Below are 19,674 nucleotides of genomic sequence, written 5' to 3'. Positions count from 1 at the left end.
ATTCCCATCCACACAGACATGTGCACGGATCCACATGAATTTAATTTCTATTCCTGCCTTCTTTATTCTGAATTCTGTTTGAGCCGTGTCAAGTACTATGTCTTGCCTTGTATCTCACTGCATGTATTTAATACTTCAGTGCACTACTTCCTTTCCTTTGACTTCCTCTATCCAACTGAGAGCTAAAATGGTTGTTGTCTCAGGCCAATTGAACCAATTAAAGGTGATGGTCAGTATTCAAAGTGAACAAATCGAGAGAAGAGAGTGAGTGTTGAGCAGTTGCACATGTAGCCTCCCTACACGTTTGTACTCGTCACAGGTCTGTGCTCGGGGGACCACATTTGGGCATACAGAGCAGAAATGTGCCCTCACAAGGATTCTTTTCTGCTCACCAATATTGTTCCATGTGTTTGTATCACCTGCACGTGCCTGGTTTTTATGTGCATGGGTTTTGAGACTAATTAAACACCATACTGTAGCTTCAGTGAGAACAATATAGTGCAAAATCTAGGCCTTACACAGTGCAAAGAAATTTTCAAGTAGAAATAGACACCTTTTTTGCTTTAACTTATCATTATGAAGTAAATGTGGATTGCACAGTGTAATGGCTATAGAATAATGACACCATCGGCGTTAAGATTGGTTCCCTATAAGCGTTGCTTTCACTAAGCAATTCCGTCTGCCACTGGGTACAGTCTCCCTGGAAAATGAAGGCTCAATTTATGGCACAAAGGAATTCCTTCAACCATTGCGCAACCAAAAGAAGAAAAGGACAGCACTTTTATTTTCCCCGAAAGCTATATCTCACAATGACTTGTCAGGTGGCAAACCTCTTTCTATTGTCTTATTACTATATGATAAATGTAGAATATTGCACAGACAAATCCTGCGCATGCTATGTTTTAGTTACATAGAGTATATTACAAGAATAACCAGTAGAGGACTCTCTTCCAATTAGCTGTGGTAGCTAACAGGAAGAAACCCCTCTAGAAATCACTTAGCCAAGCTACCAGCCCTACAGCTGGATCACTATTCACTGGATCATTATTCAGCATGGATGTATTATAAGAGTTGAATAAGGCTCCACCACTCAGCCTTGCAGCCAATTTTTCCCTGTGGCCGCTCATGGTATTGCAGTGAAAAATACGCCTGCGGCCCAAAAAACGTTTTCCCCATAGACCACCATTGTAAGAGACATCTGTAAAACTGTTGACAGGACACCCCGAACTGCAAACAAGGTCAATTATGACCCTTTTTTTTATGAATTTTTGACATAATTGACATTACAATGTGAAGTCTATTGGCCGAGTGGGAACTTGCAGGCAGGGCCAGCGGGGGAAACACCACTGTGCATATTAAGTGGGCCGCACAACACGGAGGCAAATCCAGAGGCTAGAAACTTTTTTTTGGCGTATGTGCCAGCTGAGCAATTCTTATTGGACTGAATGGGTGCCATTTTCGATCCGGTATCCAGCTCTTATAATACATCCATGATATTCAATCAGGCTGATCTGTTTGTTCATATGAAAATCAACGGACAGAAAATATGAGTTTACCATCTTCATTGTGCAGTTTCTCTCATTTTGTAAAAACATAAATATTCTACCAAACCAGTTTGCTTACACATACTAAAGAATTTATATCTGCCTTCATTATTAGACTAAATGAACAAACTCACAGTTTTTCTCCTGTTTTCTTCTAACGTTACTCCCTCCCCCACCACACCGCCAACCCCTGCTGTAGTTACTTGTTTGTGTGAAGCATAAACATTACTCAAATTATGTTATTTCTATGCAATGCACATCATTACAATAACTTTTGTAATGATGTTCCCAAATTCGATATAAAATTGTGACAATTTCAATTTCAGTCAGTCACAGCAGCACCCAGTTTATTAGTGAGATTGTGAGGGAATCCAGTGAAAAAAATATCTCTTTCTCTGTCAAATTGAGACATCTGCTCACAGTCTTTAGGTTGACACAACTATAACAGTACAAAGGTCAGCCTCACTTTGGAGGGTGATTTGGTGGTTTACACACACTTTCATTTACAACTCCTGACCGTATTTAACTTATTTATTTCTCTTCATATGCTAAAATTATACATTGGTAATCATAAGAGCATAAAACAGTTGTCCAAAAACATTTTACAGGTTTGACTATATTGATGATATATCTTACAATATTTTAAAGAAGATTTATAGATACTTACAGTGGAGCAATCCTATCTGTTTACTTACATATCTCTTGTATGATTGTTTAACACATCCCTATGAAGATTTAATACCATGCGTGTGCTTCATGTTTGAAAATCATTCCTTTAAATAGCTATACTGTATTACTGGAACCCTCTCTTCAAAGGTCGTGTGTCTCTTGATATGTGAGTGTACAATATGTGAGTAACTGTAATGAAAGTCTTTTTTTCATGGGTGAAAGATCTAAGTACACATCTTTACTTGTGTAAATCTCATTAAACAATTCATCTGTACCTTTCACCAAGTGCCTGCCAAGAGGGTGGACTATACTCATATCTGTGGCTCTCAGATTCAATAATAATAACTCTCAGTAATAATATGACTCAATGTACAGTAGTTGAGTAAAAATGACTGTAACCTAGTTTCAGTTATTTTCTGTATTTTATTTCCTGCATTTCTTCTATAGAGAATATCTGTTTTACCTAACTAACCTTAATATTTTACCTTAATTACATTAAGTTTTGCAGAATATGGGATCAACAAGGTTTTGCTCCAGGATGCAGTGTAATAATCAGGCACTGATTTGTGAGCTGCATGCTAATAGCCTGTGTTTACTCATGCAACGGGACAGAAATGTGACCTTTAGCTACACTGGTCTGGAGGTTTGTACTGTAAAACCACTGGGCCCATTAATAAATAGCAAGCACTGAGAATATTCCTGCTACTCCCATAATGAGTTAATCAAAGATTGCCTCTTGAGGCCGCGTTCAGACTAATACAGTATATCTTTAAGAAGGTCGTGTTGAGTCATAATGTAGCTTCATATAAATCCTCTCCATGTACTATTTTTAATAGCCAGATAAATTCTCCACACCTTCAGGGCCACTGTCAGAGCAATGACATTGAAGAAGCCTGACTGCTGGGTGTCAGCGCTGGGAGCATTTTCCCTAAGAGGCGTCTGGGGGGAGGGCCTTTCTCTTCCACTCATTATTTAGTGGCTTGTCATCAGCAAAGATCCATGGACATTGAAGTTAATTTAAACTGTCATCATTTTTCATAAAGCATGTGGAAAAAGTATATAGAAATAATAGAGTACAGATAAGCTGTAGACAAGCTCAAGGGCTTATCTATGGCTTTTTCAGGATGTTCAGCACCAAAGACAAATGGAATAGGATGTTTAATTGTAGGTGTTTTGTCTATGCTAGTGTGTGCTTACTTCTTGATTCTTTGAAGCCTTCTATTATGCACTTCTGAGTGCTTATAACAAATACCCAGCAAACTGTTTGTTGATGAGGAATCTAAAGCTCTTTTTAATCTACCTGATGATACGAAGAACTGTAGTTCTATCAATGCATTCAAGACCAGACTGAAACATGTACTAAAGACCAATCAGCTGTGTGACCATTGAGTCGCACTGAGTTTAGTTTACATTATTTCTAATTGACATTGTCGGGGGTGAGGGGGGTTTGCTTTTTACTATTTGTTGTTGTGCTGTTGTATGTTTTTTGTCGGGGACTACAGACGCAAATTAGCTTCAAGCTAACTCTAGTGCAGTGCATCTTTAATGTTTCAAACTGCACACTGTCCCATTCAATAAATAAATTCAATAAATTTCTTTTTTAACCCTATTATGTTAATCATTGGATGAAGTGGTCTGGCACACGGGCTTCAAAACATCATTAAGTGGAGCTAAGCTGAGCCTTGAAATATAGTATACTGTCCATATTGAATTTATTTTAATATTCCATACACTAAAGTTTAGATGGCATTATTTATAACGTGAATTGACTGACAGTTTGTGCTTACCACCTTCTCTGCAGCTGTTTCTGAACATAATGAGATGACTGATGTGTGTGGAGGAGCATTGGATGGAGTTGAGCACCAGTCAATCAAACCCTGTCAGTTTGCTAAGGAGTGTGCAAAACAAGCAATGGGCAGGCAAGTCTTTGCTTGTTAAGTTGGTTTCATATTTTGCTTGAACAGTGAATACCTACTAGGTCCTTTGAAAAGTTGGTACATCTGCTGTACGGAGTTTCAACCTATCTGAGAAATTATTAAATGAAACTGTGGGCTGTCCAGCTAATTCACAAAACAGATATTTCTGGTATAATAACGAGAAATGAGTTTTTAATGTTCTGTTGGTTTTTTTAAAAGCCATAATGAAGTTACATTTGTACAAAAAGCTGTCATTGCTGCCACATAACAGTGCAAGGCCTTACAGTGCACTGATAATACCCCACATAACAACTTGGTATTAAACCTTTAAAAGATGGCTTGATCACTGTTTGATGTGATAGGAGAAAATAAGATTATTATATATAGTATAGGGCACATAATGCAATCATCATCATCAGGGCTCAATTTCCACTAGAATGGAAAATATATTTAGATGATATTTCTATTATAACAACTTTAAAAAGCAGTTCTGCTTCATATGGAGCGCATTCTGCTGAAAGTGCCTGGATGTTCAGTTTTAGACAGCCGTGTTTTTTGTTTAAAGTTACCATTGCAACTCTCCAACATATATATGCCCAGGCTTATATTTTTTTTTACCAGATGCTGTGAGCTCCTATGGGGCCCCACTAGTTGCCAAGCAACCAGTGGGGCCTGGCTGCTGTTCACCCAGAAGTGACAGTATACGACCCCGTAACTCTCTGTAAAATCACAACTTGCTGTTTTTACATTTCCGTTCGTATATGGATCAAACAAACAAGATATAACATGTTAATTAGTGAGATATAAACTTGCTGCTATAAGTGTATTTGGAACTTTAAGCAGAGCCAGACAAGCTGTATCCCCCTGCTTCCTGCTGTTATGCTAAGCAAGGCTAATTGCCCTCTTATTGCAACATATTTATTGCACAGACATGAGAACTGTGTAAATCTACTCTTCTAACTTCTGGCAGGAAAGAGAACAAGCATGTTAACCATCATGATCTTTAAAAACCCATAAAGTATCCTATTACAACTGTTTCCCAAAAATTGCACGTCATTAGAAGGTCTAGATGTTGGTGGCAGATGGAAATAATTGAAAGATTGGTTTTGTTTTTACAACAGCTGGTTTTGTTTGGGCATCCATGTTGTTGTTCTATTTAACCATAATCACTCTTTGAAAATAGGACCATCTAGTGTTCACCATCTGAGTGTGAAAGCAATGTATGACTCACAGCAATATTAGAATGAGCTCTGCAATGCCCAGAAGGCTGTATTTTAAGTGTATTGAAGCCAGTGGTGGTTGCTGAGGACAGACGCTTGAATATGTGCTGGGTAGAAGTGTTTGCCAAGAGATTCTTTACTGTAGGTTATTTGCTCAGTGTTTACAGCATGAGCCAGAGGAAAAATATTTCCAGTCCGTGTTGTATTGGTTAGAAATTCATCTTAACCCTGTACTGCCCACCTCTGTCTAAGAAGAGATGATATTTACATTAGAAGTGCTAATCACCACAGCTCTGTAAAGCCCCACTTATATCTATCAAGGCAGTTCAGGCCTCACCTCAACAGGGGAGAGAAGAGGCTTCATAGTATTGATTGCCTTAAATGAAGGATTTATGCGCCACACAGATTACTAAGAATTAAGCAGAGGATACGGTTCATGGAAAAAAACAACAATAATTTAGTGGCAATCAAGTTTGTAATAAGAGGATAGCATAATTAGACAGCAGGTACTTACGAACATGACCCTCTTGGGAATGTGGTCTGACTCAACTAGAGGATTCTTATAGAGCCAAAGCTCCTCCGGTTGAATCACTCTCTCAAAGGGCTCCAGGAATTCTGTAAATCTGTGGCAAAGAACAAACAGATCAGTTAATCGTTTAAAATTTATATTAAGACATTTATCAGATGCATTTGCATACAGTGCAGAATACAATGTACAGTATAAGATATCACATGACTTTTTAGTGTGAACCTGTTGGTTCTTCCACAAGCAGGGTGACTTCACTTGAGATCACCTGCACTGAAGAGCCCTAATGTCTCACACTCTTGTGGGAGCATATTAGCATGCTCCTGCCTCCTCTAGCCTCTCCCTGGCCACCCAGTGATCTGTCAGACGCGACCTTGTTTTCTGTCGTCTCAGCAAAGGCTTTTTGTCACCGCACTCTAAAACAATTCAATAGGCTGCTCTGTTCTACAGTTGGGCTTTGAGTTACCACCTCGGGGCATAACGTCCAAAACTTACAGCATAAATATTTTTAAAAGCTACAGTGTTGCTGAGATATTATTTTCTAGTAACAAGCAGCAAACATTATTACCAAAATTTTGTGTTTTGGGGATATATTATGTTGAAATAGGGGACGGAGGAAGGCAAGACTAGTCTTAGGTTAGTCTCTCTCTCTCTGTATGTGTGCCTGACAGTGACTGACTGACTAAATAGCTCACATAAGCTCAAAAATAAATGAAAAGTTCAGTCACAACTGCAAAAAAATCAGACAACCCTGAAAAACAGCAAACAGCAAAAAAAAACAAACAGTAAAATAAAAGTAGTGAATACACAATTTAAATAGTCGTAACTAAAAGTGATGGATAAATATAGTAGATAACTAAAAGTAATTAATAAATGGTTAAAACAGATAGCTAAAGATAACTAAAAGTATTAGATAAGTTGAACTAGATGTAATGGATAAATGGTTGAAATAGACAGCTAAAGGTAATGGACGAGGTTGAAACGTCCACCAAGTGGTAGTACTGAATGCCAACTTGACCAAACCAACCTAAATAGTTAGTTAGAAGCACTGAATAAATAGTTAGTTAGCTAAAACTATAATGGACCAACAGTTTAAATAGTAATGGTTGATGTAGCTAAAGCAAAGTAAATCTAGCCTATAACATTCTTACTTTAGGCTTAAACCAAAAAACAAATATATTCTAAATTACTACAACATGTCTTACAATCATGAAAAAAAATTGGAAAAGACCTAAATAAATGATAGCAGGTGAGGCTATTGCCTAAAGGAAGAATCCTCAGGTCCAGCAGTTTACTCTCCAGATGAACTGCTTCAATCTAGGTGGAAATAATGACTGAGTAATGTTCTCCCAAAAACCCACATGCCCTTCAGCAAGGCATTTATCACACATCTGCTCCAGTGGAGCTGCTCGCTGGCCGGCCACGGAAGTGTGTTGGATATCTTGGATGATGTGCAGCTTCTCAGTGTGAATCTAACTGTGGAGATTTGAAGGCGGCCATTAGCTGAAAGGCACATAAATCTTCTGTAAACCTTTCTTACGTAAAATGGATGAATATTCAGCTTTTTTTTTTTTTCTTATTTTCCCTCTCTTCAAACGACTGGAAAATCAATTACAATTTCTTAATCTCCTGAAAAGACATGCAGTGTATTACACACTCTGGAAAGTCTATTTATTGTTGATAATGTGTCATGATGTTTTCGCAAGAGAGCAGCCTAATCAGTGCTAGCTCATTTTACACCTTGCTGAGTCTGTGTTTGAGATTCACCTCGGCAACATTTATGGTATATGGTGCATAAATTAAACCATGCTAATGACACACAATATGCTTCACGAATTACTCCAGCTTGTCCTCTCTTCAACTCCTTTGTTCAGATAGTCAGTGACAAGGAATGTTATTTAAGTCCCGAGGGATTAAAAGCAGAGAGATAGAGCATAGCCAGATAGAGTCAGTCAAGGCAGACCCCCTCCTTAACCAACACATATTGAACTCCCAGGTCATTAAATACTGCAGTGGTCTACCTGTCACTCTGCAAGGCTTATCTTGCATCCAACCCTAACATCTTAATGAGTTTGAGACACACACTCCCCCAAGGTAACAACACAGATAAAAATTAATCTGCACAATATTTGCTTTCATGGGTACATGTCAGAATGCACTAAATTCCTGCAGTAGGAAAAGAAATATGTCGATCATTATCAAAAAATTGGCACTTCTATCAGCTTTTGATGTCCAACATCTCATACGAGTACAAACGTTAGAAAAGACAGCATGTTATTACTGTTCATCATGGTAAAAACATTTTTTTCCAAACAGCTTAGGAAAATAATTTGAGCTGATATGAAAAATTTAATGAGATGTTGTAGCTTAAGTTGACAACGAAAACCTCAAATTTCAAAATTAGCACTGTATTAACAGGCACATTCACCATAATATTGTTTGCTGTGGATGATTACTTTCATAAGCTCAAAATTAAAATGCCTTTTGGACATGTAATAATATTCCCCCTTCTTTTGGAGAACTTGTATCAAATCTCCTCCAACAAATCAATACCGCTCTCCAAGGATTCCCCTTGGCTGAAGAAGATTGAGATTTTTTGCCTCATCTTCTCTTTTCCAACTATAAACTTTATTAAAAGAAAGACTCCAATAGGGTTTAGACATACTTTAAGGACTTCAGGCTCCAAACACCAAACACAGTTGGAATTAATCATACCTTCATTCTTGAGTCCGACCACATGGATAAATGTGCCTGGCCTTTGTGGAAATTAATTTTACTTTTATTGTAATTTAGAGGCTGAGATGAAAGCAGTAGGAAGTTTATCATTTGCAGCTGGTGGCAGAGGCAACATTTCCTGTGTGAAGGAGGAAGGACAATGTGGATTACAGTCACATCAGTAGAGCTAATGATAGAGCTAATGATAGAGCTTGAAGAGATAATGACATACACAGCATGTGCCCCTATTTATCCTGCTGTGGAATAATTGTAATCACATTGATTCAAAAAAAAGAGACAAAAATTGTGGAGGGTGGTAATGTGGATGTATGATAGTAGAAACTAACTCAGAATTGACATAATCAGTGTAACAACCAAATCGGTGTCCTTTCTGGTTATTGTTTGTGGCTTATGCTCAAGTCCCGGCTTAATGTCCTGTGATAAGATTTTGACACTTTCTGTAAATGACTGTGTAAGCAGGTGCTATAGAGGCATTGAGAAGAGACAAGAGATAAGGAGACAGAGAGATATTAACAAAGACAAACCATGTAGATAATATTCCCAGAATGCACCTAAACAAGCGTAAATAAAAGATCTAAACTGTCTAAACGAAGCCAGACTCCTATCGGTGCCCCAAAGAGATCAGAGCCCTTCTGACACGAACTCCAGCCAGAGCAGATGAGCTCTCCAAGTGCCCATAAACAGAAGGCACACAAAAGGCCCTGAACTCAGCACCTCCTGCTGGCTGCCTGGGAAGTGCCTCATTCTGTTTTATCATCTACTGTTTGCTCTGTTTACAGACATTATTGAGCAAAAGCATACTAGTTTCTATAGAGGCCAAAACCTTATACATTAACTGACAACCAAAGTATTAAAGGTAAATATGTGAAGTTCTTAAGATAACCCATGTTGACATTAAACTTTTTTAAAAACATTAGAGATTCATAGCGATGGGTAGCTTCGTTTTTCTGCAAATAATTTAATTGTGAGAGTCATTTATGCTCAGTGGACAAAAGGAATGCCACATACATCCACATTAATTCCCATAGCGAGCAGACTATAACAAGCCTTTATCTTGGCTTTAAATCTTTACATTTGACCTTTTCTAACTCGAGAACTTTTTTGCATTTTTCCTCTTCCCTGTTCCTCTTCATTAAGCTCTGCAATTGGGTCAATTTATCATCACCAATTCCTATCCATCTCTGTTTGACGCATATTCTAAATCTGACAAGCACAGCCGCAGCCGAGGAAATAAAACTGAATTATTTCTCAAGATCTCCTCTCTCTCTCATCGTCCCTGCCGAAACACTTTGGAGATTTAGCACACAACAGCATCAAGAACAATACGAGCAGCTAATTTGAAAGCCCTTGATTTACAATGCACTGTGGGAAGAAACTGCGACTGTGGCCTCGGGAATACATATCTTCAGCTGTGCCACTGTGACAGAAAGTTAAAAAAAAAAAAAAGTCGAGGAATTCCTTCTTAGTTAGTTAGATATGCTGCGAAGCAATTAGGCATACAGAAAAGTGGAATAGCTTAGTTGGATTAACTTCAGGCAAGCTCCCATTTTCACAAAACTAAGTCTGAAAGTAATCTTTTGGCTGAATGTCTGTGTGTCTCTGTGTGTGCATGTGTTGGTGTGAATGTATTTGTGCACCAGCCTATCATAGATATATCCAAACAGAAGCTGAGAGTTTTGATCAGTATTGATCGCATTACATCTGCTAGCAGGGGTTGGCCGAGCCGGAGCCAAACGCCCAAAGCTATTATTAAACTACAGTCACACAGCATTTATCTACAGGTGCAGGAGGCCACAGTGCAGCTCTTACACTGCATCGCTCACTTAGCAGACAGAGCGTATGACCTTCACCCCTCAAGGGGAATGGAAAATATCAGGGAGCTTTACAATGTTCTCGACACACAGGCGCAAAGCACAGAGCAAGAGGTCTGCTCAAATGTCTTACAGCTAGCCCAGGGCAAGTGTCGCCCTTCCTAAGTGGGAAGGGTTAGAACGTTTAGCTCACTGTGTCACACTTTGCACCAGCATTTCACAAGTACGACTGCTACAATACCTGCTGTAACACATGAACACATTCAAAAGGATGAGATTGCCAGGCACTGTGTCCATTTGATTGCATTTGCACCCATCAACTGGGTTAAAACCGCAGGAGTGAGCTGAAGGGATTCGGGGACTTAAAACTGGAGCTGACCATCTGCCACATCAGAGTCTGAAATCACTTTTCCCACCAGATCAGAGGTGGGCAATCATCACTGCCTTTCTCTCAGTCTGATGGCGCCGACATGTCACCCCTTACTTATTACTTCAGTCATTTAATCATACAGCAAGGAGCTATTGAAAAGTGACTTATGAGATTTATAAGTGATTAGGATCAGAGGTTGTATTGAGCCAGAGGGAAATTCCCATCTTTTTCTGTTCGGTGCACCTTCTGGTTCATTTACCATTGGTGAATTCCCATTCCTCCTCTTACATGGCATCAAATGCAACTGGAGAATTGGGGCTGTTCAATAAAGCAAAATAGTGGTGGATGATGAAAGCTTGGGCCTCAATATGTTTTATAACTAAAAATATGGTAAAAAAAAAAATAGTATAAATATAGGTAGAAATGAAAATATGGAGAAGTTCTGGGAGAAATGTTAAGAGATATGAAGCAAGAGAGCAGACACTGTTGGAGCAGACTCTTCGCTGGCTGATTCCTGGCCAGTTTTTGTCCCAGAGGAGGCTGGCACACAGACGGGTTGTTCTGGAGAGGCCAAATCAGCAACGTACTGCTTTGACAGCCACTCAACACCTCTAAGCTCTAAATTCTCTGAGCATTGGCCTTTGGTTGTTGCACAGTCCAGTTTCAAATTAAAAGGGTGGTCAGGCTCAGACTGTAAAACTAGCCCTTCAAAAATATGAAAATGCTGACATTTTAAAAAAACATTTAAAGATCCGCTTTTAATTCTATGTAATTGATGCGCTTGATCAAAGTGTTTGATCTCAGTCTGCTAGGTTTCACTTTCCTTTTCTATTTATGGATTTTTGAAGAATTCTCATAAAGTTGATTCGACCTCACTTCACACACATTGCACATATTAATGCTTTAATTTGCATGAAGGACCAGACAGGCAGGATACACAGGATTTTGAAAATGAGCAAGATAGGTTGCCATTAATATAAAGTTAAAAGTAGAATAGAGTAATGTAATATTAGTAAAAAAGTGCACATTTTATGCACTTTCTGGCATGTACTGTGTTGAACAATTTTGGCAAACCCCACACTATCATTACAAAGGCAATATTAGCTGCCGGGTTACTGTGAATTGGGTTCCGTAAGATTGCACAGCTGTACCTAAAAAATACCTAAAATGCACCATGAACCCAGTTTTAAACAGATTTTTCAGGTCTTAAAGGAATACAGTAAATGCACATGCGTTCATAGCGTTACTTCTTCTCATCAGCCTTCTAGAGTTGTGCACCTGTGAAATGTGCTGCTACAATGTTTTAACCTACAGGAGAGAAATTTGTAATGAGTGATGGATGACAGCCACAGCAGGTGAGCCTCGGTCTGTCACAAATCTACAACTTATACACTCAACACTGCAGGAAGTTGCACAGCACAGGGTTTCACTTAAATTACTTTCTTACTACACACAGGGAAAAAAAAATCATGCTTTTGCTATTCCAGCAAAATCAAATCTTACTCTTCTGGCACAACTGGATTAAAATAAAGACAACCGGGTATCTGTGATTTAATAAAGCGCTTCTGCTGCTGCAATTCGATTAGGTGTGGGTCATAGTGGGGAAAGAGGGGAGAGCACTGACAGACTGAGGATACGTTCTTGATTTAACTGTGCTGCTTTATTTCCTTCATTATTGGATCCATAAACCAGAGCACACTGCTGCATTGACAACTAATGCTTGTGTACAAGTGGTGTTGATTATCAAGGGGCTGAGGCCATAACTGCACATTTTAGGATCAGAAGTTTCAATCAGGCAAGTAACAATCAACCTTGTAGATTCCATTTGGATTTGAGAAACCTAAAATTATGAAATGAGACTGTATTTTTTTGCTTAAAAGAATAAACTGCAGGGAAATGTGCAGAAACATTAGGTAATAAAGCTGGAAGAGAGGCTGTTTATGGCAATAGATTTAAAGGCTATAAAGGCTATTAGAGACAGAACGAAAGTGCAAACAACATTCATACGCCTGCTCTGGGGAAAAATACACTCATAATATTAATATCCTCATCGGATTTTCCCGTACAGCAAACTGCAAAGCTAATATGATCACATTGAATCAAGGTAATTGCTGAGATCCTAGTGTCTTCTTTATACTTACTCTGCTATGCAAGTAAGAATTGTGCGTGTGCAATAAATGTCACATCCCCTCTCTCTCCATCTGTGTGTGTATTAGTGGTTACTGTCAGGGCCTTGACCAAACGTGTCAGGAATGCACAGCACCGATCCTGTCACAGGCAGGGGAGACTTGAGGGGAGCAGGATAGATGCTGAGTGACACTCAGCTTGCTCTGGCTTCCCTGGAGATATCCCCTCTGAAGTTGGCTAAAGGGGAGAGGAAAAAAAAGAAAACGCCATCCTTTGCTTGTCACGCAAACTGCTGGTGGGGGATATGGAGGACAGGCTTCATTTTTAAATTTTTTATTTAATTAGCCATTCACACTGGCTAATTCAATAAGGCGTATTAAAGAAGCCACAGTTTAATGAGAAGCAAAATGAGGGATGGCTTGGTCTGACTACAGGTGTCTGGTCACGATAAACGCCCTGGAGACACTTTCAGAAAGGTCAGAAACCTGTAGGCAGGTATTAGGAAATGCACTGGTCTGAAGCTGTTAGGACATGGCCAGGGGACACAGGGGGATTGAGGAATCAAGGAAGCATGGTGGGGGGGCATGGAGAGATAAGTTTCCCACCCACAGCAGGAAAGCAAGGAGCCAAGCTGCTACGCGCAGATGATTTGCCAGCGGGCTTTGCAAATGCTCCACAGGTCCAAGGCTTATGTTCATTGAGCTTGCTGAGTAAATGCATCAACTTTAACGGCCCATTGGTGTCGGCTCATCAGATCTATTGAGCTGTCTCTTTCTCTGTTGCGCTGTATAGAGCAAAATGTCACCCTTGGATGCTCTTATATTGCAGTGACTTAAATGTGTTGAGATGAAGTGTTGCAGTAAACTTTTTTGATACCCACTTTTCTACGACTTGACTGACTCATTTTCTCACAATGACTTTTGGCAGTACCCAAACTACTGCATTTAAAGAAATAGCTCAACATTTTGGGAAAAACACTTTCTGAGAGTTAGATGAGAGGATCAATATCAATCTCATGTCTGTGCATTAAGTGCATGTTAAGCTCTCTAATTAAAATTATGTATCTTGTTAGTTTAATGTGTACATAAAGAGACATGTGAAAAATGTCAATTTGTGGATTTAGGGATAGTTAATGTGCTGTATCTGTTTTTTGACGATTAAAAGTTTAAACACCCTCCCAGTACTTCTGTATAGCCAGAGCATCTCTGGCTATATTCCCCCTGCTTCCAGTTTTTAATGCTAAGCTAGGGTAATCGCCTCCTGGCTCCAGCTCCGTACTTAAAACAGAGATGGCCGGACTGGGAAAATCATTCAGGCCGGGAAATATAGCGCGAATATAGCCCCAGTCAGGCCACTTTATAAATGGGGGTCTGGGGGTAGCCCGCTAGGAAAATTTTAGTTACAAAGACTTGATGTCCTGCATTTTAGTGCATATGAATAACAAACTAGTGAGCCAACAACTGCTTAGTACAATGTACTGTTATGGGCTCAAATAAAACCAAAGGTACATATCATTAAGGAGGGAGACGACATTACTACTACTGCTGTGGCACAAATGCTACTCTCTCCACCTTCAAAAAGAAAAAAAGCAAGAGCACGCCATATCTTTTAATGTACCAATATAATACAGTTAACCACTCTCTCTCTATTTATTCAAAGAAAAGAGCAAGAGCACAATACCCTATTCTGTTTACTGATATACACCCATCAGAAGTTTGAATACACCTGTTTAAAACAATTTTTTTGGCAGAAGATGTTGTGTTGTCTCAATAATTTCAAATTATGAGCTCAAAGTATGAACTCACTGACTGAAATTTTCTCCAAAACAAATGAATTTTCAAATAATATTGACCACATTAACTAGGCTAGATATGCCAATTATGCCATCAATGTTTTTGAGGAAATTATAAATAGAACTACCACTTTTACTATTGATTGTCCAGTTTCTTGGCAGCTTTAATATGGATACAATGGATGATGATGACACATCAGTAACATTAGCTTCGTTAGCTAGGTAGCAAACGTTAGCTAGCTAGCTTTATCTTTCTTTTTTTCCCTCTCTCCCTCTCTGCTGCCAAGTCATTTAGCCGTACTAAATGCACTACTGCCAAAGGAAATGTGTAACAACAACTCTCTCTCTCTCTCCACTCGCTCTCTACTTTTATAGCGCCTGGTTGGCACTGCACGCAGGGCAGTGTTGCGTTCAGGGTCAAAAAAAAAAAATCTGTGGCCTGCGGCAGGCTTTTTGTGCCATTTAGCAGGCCAGGCCACTGGACAAAAGTCCCAGTGCTCCCGATTGCCAGTCTGGGCCTGGACATGAGAGTGGTATTGATCCTGTCATCTAACTCTTGGAAAGTAAGTAAATAGGCATATTTCTCAAAATGTAGAATAATTTTGTAAACAGCCTGTCCTCAGAATAAAAACAACAGTATAGGTAGAAAATTCCGCTGGAAAAAACGACCTATAGTTACGTTTGAGTGACAGACGCCATCAAGCAGCCGTAGTAATTATGATCCAGAGAAGTGACGCAGTTCAGATGTCATCTATATAAGGTGACAAATTTCCATATTATGAGGAGGCAGGTTGGGTGGATGGCTAGATAGATAGATAGTAAAAAGTGGACTTAACTGCAGGAGACCACTGTTTTTTTTACAGTAATTTGTAATGGTTTTGGAAAGCACTAGTAGAGGCGACGCATTAGACAACACTGCTATGGGTCATTTGAGAGTACATGGTACAATTGACCTATGTGGTCATTTAATTATGAGGATGTGTTGTTGTACATGCAGTAAATTCATGCCTATTGTTTGGGTATTGTCCATTTAACTGTGGATTGCAGTGTTGGTAAGAAAAAATAATTTGCACTCAAACTCAACTCAAAATGCCTATTTTGGGTAAAATTTCACCCTATTGAGGCTATTATTTGAGATAAGAGATCTCTCTCTTCAACAATATCTCAAAATGACAAATCTCTAAAAAAAAATAATAATTTGCTCCACAATTCTGAGCAATTGGAAGCAAAACCTGATTATAATCATCAATGTTTTAGAGAGACACTCTTGCTTTCAAACTCCACTGTTGCCCACATTTGCCAGATACAACAACGACTTTATTAACAGTGTTGAAGTGATTTATGGTGGATTGTTCCTTTAATAACTACATACATATATATATTTAGGACAAGAGTTTATTCCAGCTACATTCACTTCAGTGTTATGTAATTATCCTGCGACCTTTAGCTACACCATAGTTGCTGAAGGGTGAATACCCATGGAAATTACTGTACGTCTTTATCAGTTAACCTTGAAAATGTTTTTATCTACAAAGGTCAAATCTGAGTTCTGATGATTATCAAAAAATAAAAACAGGCCTGCTCAGGCAGAGATAATTAATTCTGCACGCAGAATAAGTGACATCAACGGTCATCTCAGAGGTTAGGGAATCTTTGTTTAGCTCAAGGCAGAAGCTTTAAAATAGGTGTATAAAGAAACTCTGAGGTGTGTGTGTGTGTGTGCTTTTGGTTGTGTGTAGGGGTTATTAAGCTAGGCATGTTTTGAGTGTCAGAGAGAAAGACAGAAGAAGGGAGGATGGAACATATAGACAGAGACACCCTGATTACCCACACTGTGGGCTATGATGTTGGACACAGACACGGGAATGACACCAGGCTGACATTTATCAGTGCTGTCATGGTCATTGTTCATCCTGGCAAATGTCAAAGTCGACAGCAATAGGAGAGAAATTCCAGATTTGCGCTCTTTGTTCTTTCAAAGGAAGGTGGAGCACACATGTCCCCACAGAGCGTTAAAGCTGGCCATTAACAGCAACAGAAGCCAAGGTACGCTAATAGCTGCACACACACACACATACACACACTAACTATGAAGGCAGATGCACATACTCTAACTGTGCATGACCTCCCACACTCAGGGGAGGTCATACTCACTCACAATACATCTGCTGATCTGTTAAGAGTGTATATATTGAATGTTTTCTCATTGCACATTCACATTTCCTGCCTCAGGCTGTTCAAGTTTCATGGCTGTTTGATTTCATTTTATTTCCCTTCCTGGTTATTCTTTTGTCTTCTGCCTACCACTCTTCCCTGTAATGAGTTTTCATATCACTTAGATTTTTTCCCAGAAAATAATCCTTTGTCATCTTGTTTTTTTCCTCATTTTCTTGAGGAGGGTGATATTGCCTTAGCAGGGATTTGTTTGTCTCATTTGCAAGAAAATTATATTACTTTTTTTGTTAAATCTGCATGTGCAAATAAACAAAATCTGTGGGTAGTAGGAAGAACACAAATATTCCCACTGAACATACAATTAACATACACACAGGGGATGCACTGTTAGGATGAATCCACCTTGAGTTAAAGACCCTGCATGTTCACACAGGTGTTTTCATTTCATCTCTTTGATTAACCTCATTTTGAGGTGTGGAGGATGCTTGCAAAAGCGGAGTGACTCCCAGCCCCTAGAAATCTGTTCAACCAACCCAGGTGCCCCCTGTTTTAATTGCCTCTGATGTCAATCAAATGCAGAATATAGTCTCCAAAACAAACATGCAACAGACACATGTGTGGGGGAAATGATTGATGGCAAAACAGAAAAAAAGGAGTTTAAACCAATCCGCTCCTTTTTAAAGAATCTGTCATTAAACTATGAATAAAACTATGAATGAACTTTGAATGCTTCTATCTGACCGGTCATCATATTTACTTTCTTAATGATTTTTCTCAAAATGGCTTGGGAGTAGAAATCATATCATAATATTAGAGGTATTTGTGTGTAACATAAATTATAGGTCTGTTTCATTTAGGTGTTTAAGTTCCAGTGCATATTTGCTCAATGACATGGATTGTTAAAATGGCAAAATATAAATATAATGACAATTACATTAAAATAGAATACAAATAAAAAATATAAATAATAACAAAAACAAAAACAATAAAACAAAAGTAGTCATAAAACAGGTGACATGCTGGAAATAAAACATTGTCACATAAATTAAATAAAGGCCTTTTTAAAAAGATTAAAAAAGTTTTGAAAAGTGATTTAAAAGATGTCTATGTTTCTGCAAGCATCAGATCTTCAGGCAGGGGGTCCAGAGCTGAGGGGCCTTGACTACGAAAGCCCAGTTACCTTTAGTCTGACCTAGACACAGCCAAAAGGGCCTTGTCTGAAGACCTGAGGCTGTGTTGCAGGGAAGTAATAACTCAGCAGTGTAGCTGAAAGGTACAAGGTAAGCAATAAAATCTTAAAATCAATTCTAAAACTGACTGGTAACAAGTGTAGAGAGGCTAAAACAGGAGTGATATGATCTTGTCTTTTGGTATTTATTAAAAGCTCTGCAGCTGTGTTTTGTACCAGCTGAAGGTGTGAGACCATTTTTGGCTTAACCCTGAATACAATGAATTACAAAAACCCAACTGAGATGATAATAAAAGCGTGAATGACCTTCTCAAGATCAGGTTGAGAGGGAAAAGACTTGACTTCTGAGATGCTCTTCAGTTGATAAAAACATGACTGTACTACTTTTGTAACTTGTTTTTCAAACGTGAGGTCACTGTCAAATATTACACCTATGGTTTCTGGCTGCAGATTTGACATTTGTAAAAAGAGAGCTAAGATGTTTTTATAAAATCTTTGTTGACTTTGGAGGATCAAAAAGAATTATTTCTGAATGGTTTTCCCTGGAGAAACTTTTCTGACACCCATCACTTTTATGGAACACAAGATAGGTAACAAGGTAATAGTGCTGTTTCAACTTCTGGGGATCACAAACTCCATAAAGACTCTGGAAGAACTCGGGTTTTGCTCACATTACAGGCCTTGGTGCTCAATTCTGATCTTTCAGTCAAATCCGATCTTTATGTGTTGATGGTTCACATTCACATTTCTTTTGTGTGAACACCACTGAGGCCCTAAACTGCCATGCATGCACAGATTTAACTGAAATGTGAGCAACATGTGTACAAGAACAATAACGTAATTTGTGCAACAGTCAAATCACAAACATGGATGACATGGCTGTGCCTGCATACATGTCTAGAATTATTTTTCGTGGAGGTCAGGAGACAATACAGATGGTGAGAGCGAGAAGGCAACATGTTTATTTTTAGTGAGCTGTGAGGTGTTGACACTGAATGATGATGACAGGCGATATGCGAATGTGCAGAGAAGTGAGATGTTAAAAAAAAAAAAAACATGAATTCCAATCTGACAGCTGTCACATAGCCAGAGATTGGTTATGAATCAGATCTAAGACCATATTTGCAAGTGGCCCAGATCTGATATAAAAAACTTTGATTTGGTTTGTTCACACTTCTGTGAAAAAATCAGACATGAGTCATTTGGAGGCAAAAAAATTGGATTTGGGCCACTGTAGCATGTAATGTGAGCATAACCCCACCCTTACAGGTGCCACACAACTAATAGGAGTCACAGGCAATTCAATCAAGAAGTCTTTACCCACACCGTCCTGACACAAGTCAAGTGAAAACACCTGTGTGTGTGTACCATTGAAGTGTGCAGGGGCTTGATGTCATACTTGAATTTGAAGAATAAAAAGTGAAGTTTGACTGAGTCTGTTCTAGTCTGGGCCAATGTTAGCTGGCAGTCATGAAGTGTGAAGTTCTGATCTAGTCCTCGCTCTGTTTGGTTAAGATGATTTGAGTTAGTTAGATTTTTACAACTGAAATTGGGACAACTTGCACAATAGGTGTAAGTTGGAAAAATAATTCTTATTTT

General features: G+C 38.9%; 1 protein-coding gene across 1 annotated transcript in view; it reads right to left on the bottom strand.

Moving 5' to 3' along the window:
* The window catches only part of plpp4 (phospholipid phosphatase 4), a 49,075-nt gene that overhangs the window by 20,296 nt on the left and 9,105 nt on the right, over positions 1 to 19,674 (bottom strand). The window contains exon 2 of the mRNA XM_044371967.1: positions 5,864 to 5,972. Coding sequence (XP_044227902.1) covers positions 5,864 to 5,972 — 109 coding nt within the window. The remainder of the gene's footprint in view (positions 1 to 5,863; positions 5,973 to 19,674) is intronic.

This window comes from Thunnus albacares, chromosome 14 (assembly GCF_914725855.1).
Source record: "Thunnus albacares chromosome 14, fThuAlb1.1, whole genome shotgun sequence".
NCBI lineage: Eukaryota > Metazoa > Chordata > Actinopteri > Scombriformes > Scombridae > Thunnus > Thunnus albacares.
This window is presented reverse-complemented; position numbering and strand designations above follow the sequence as displayed.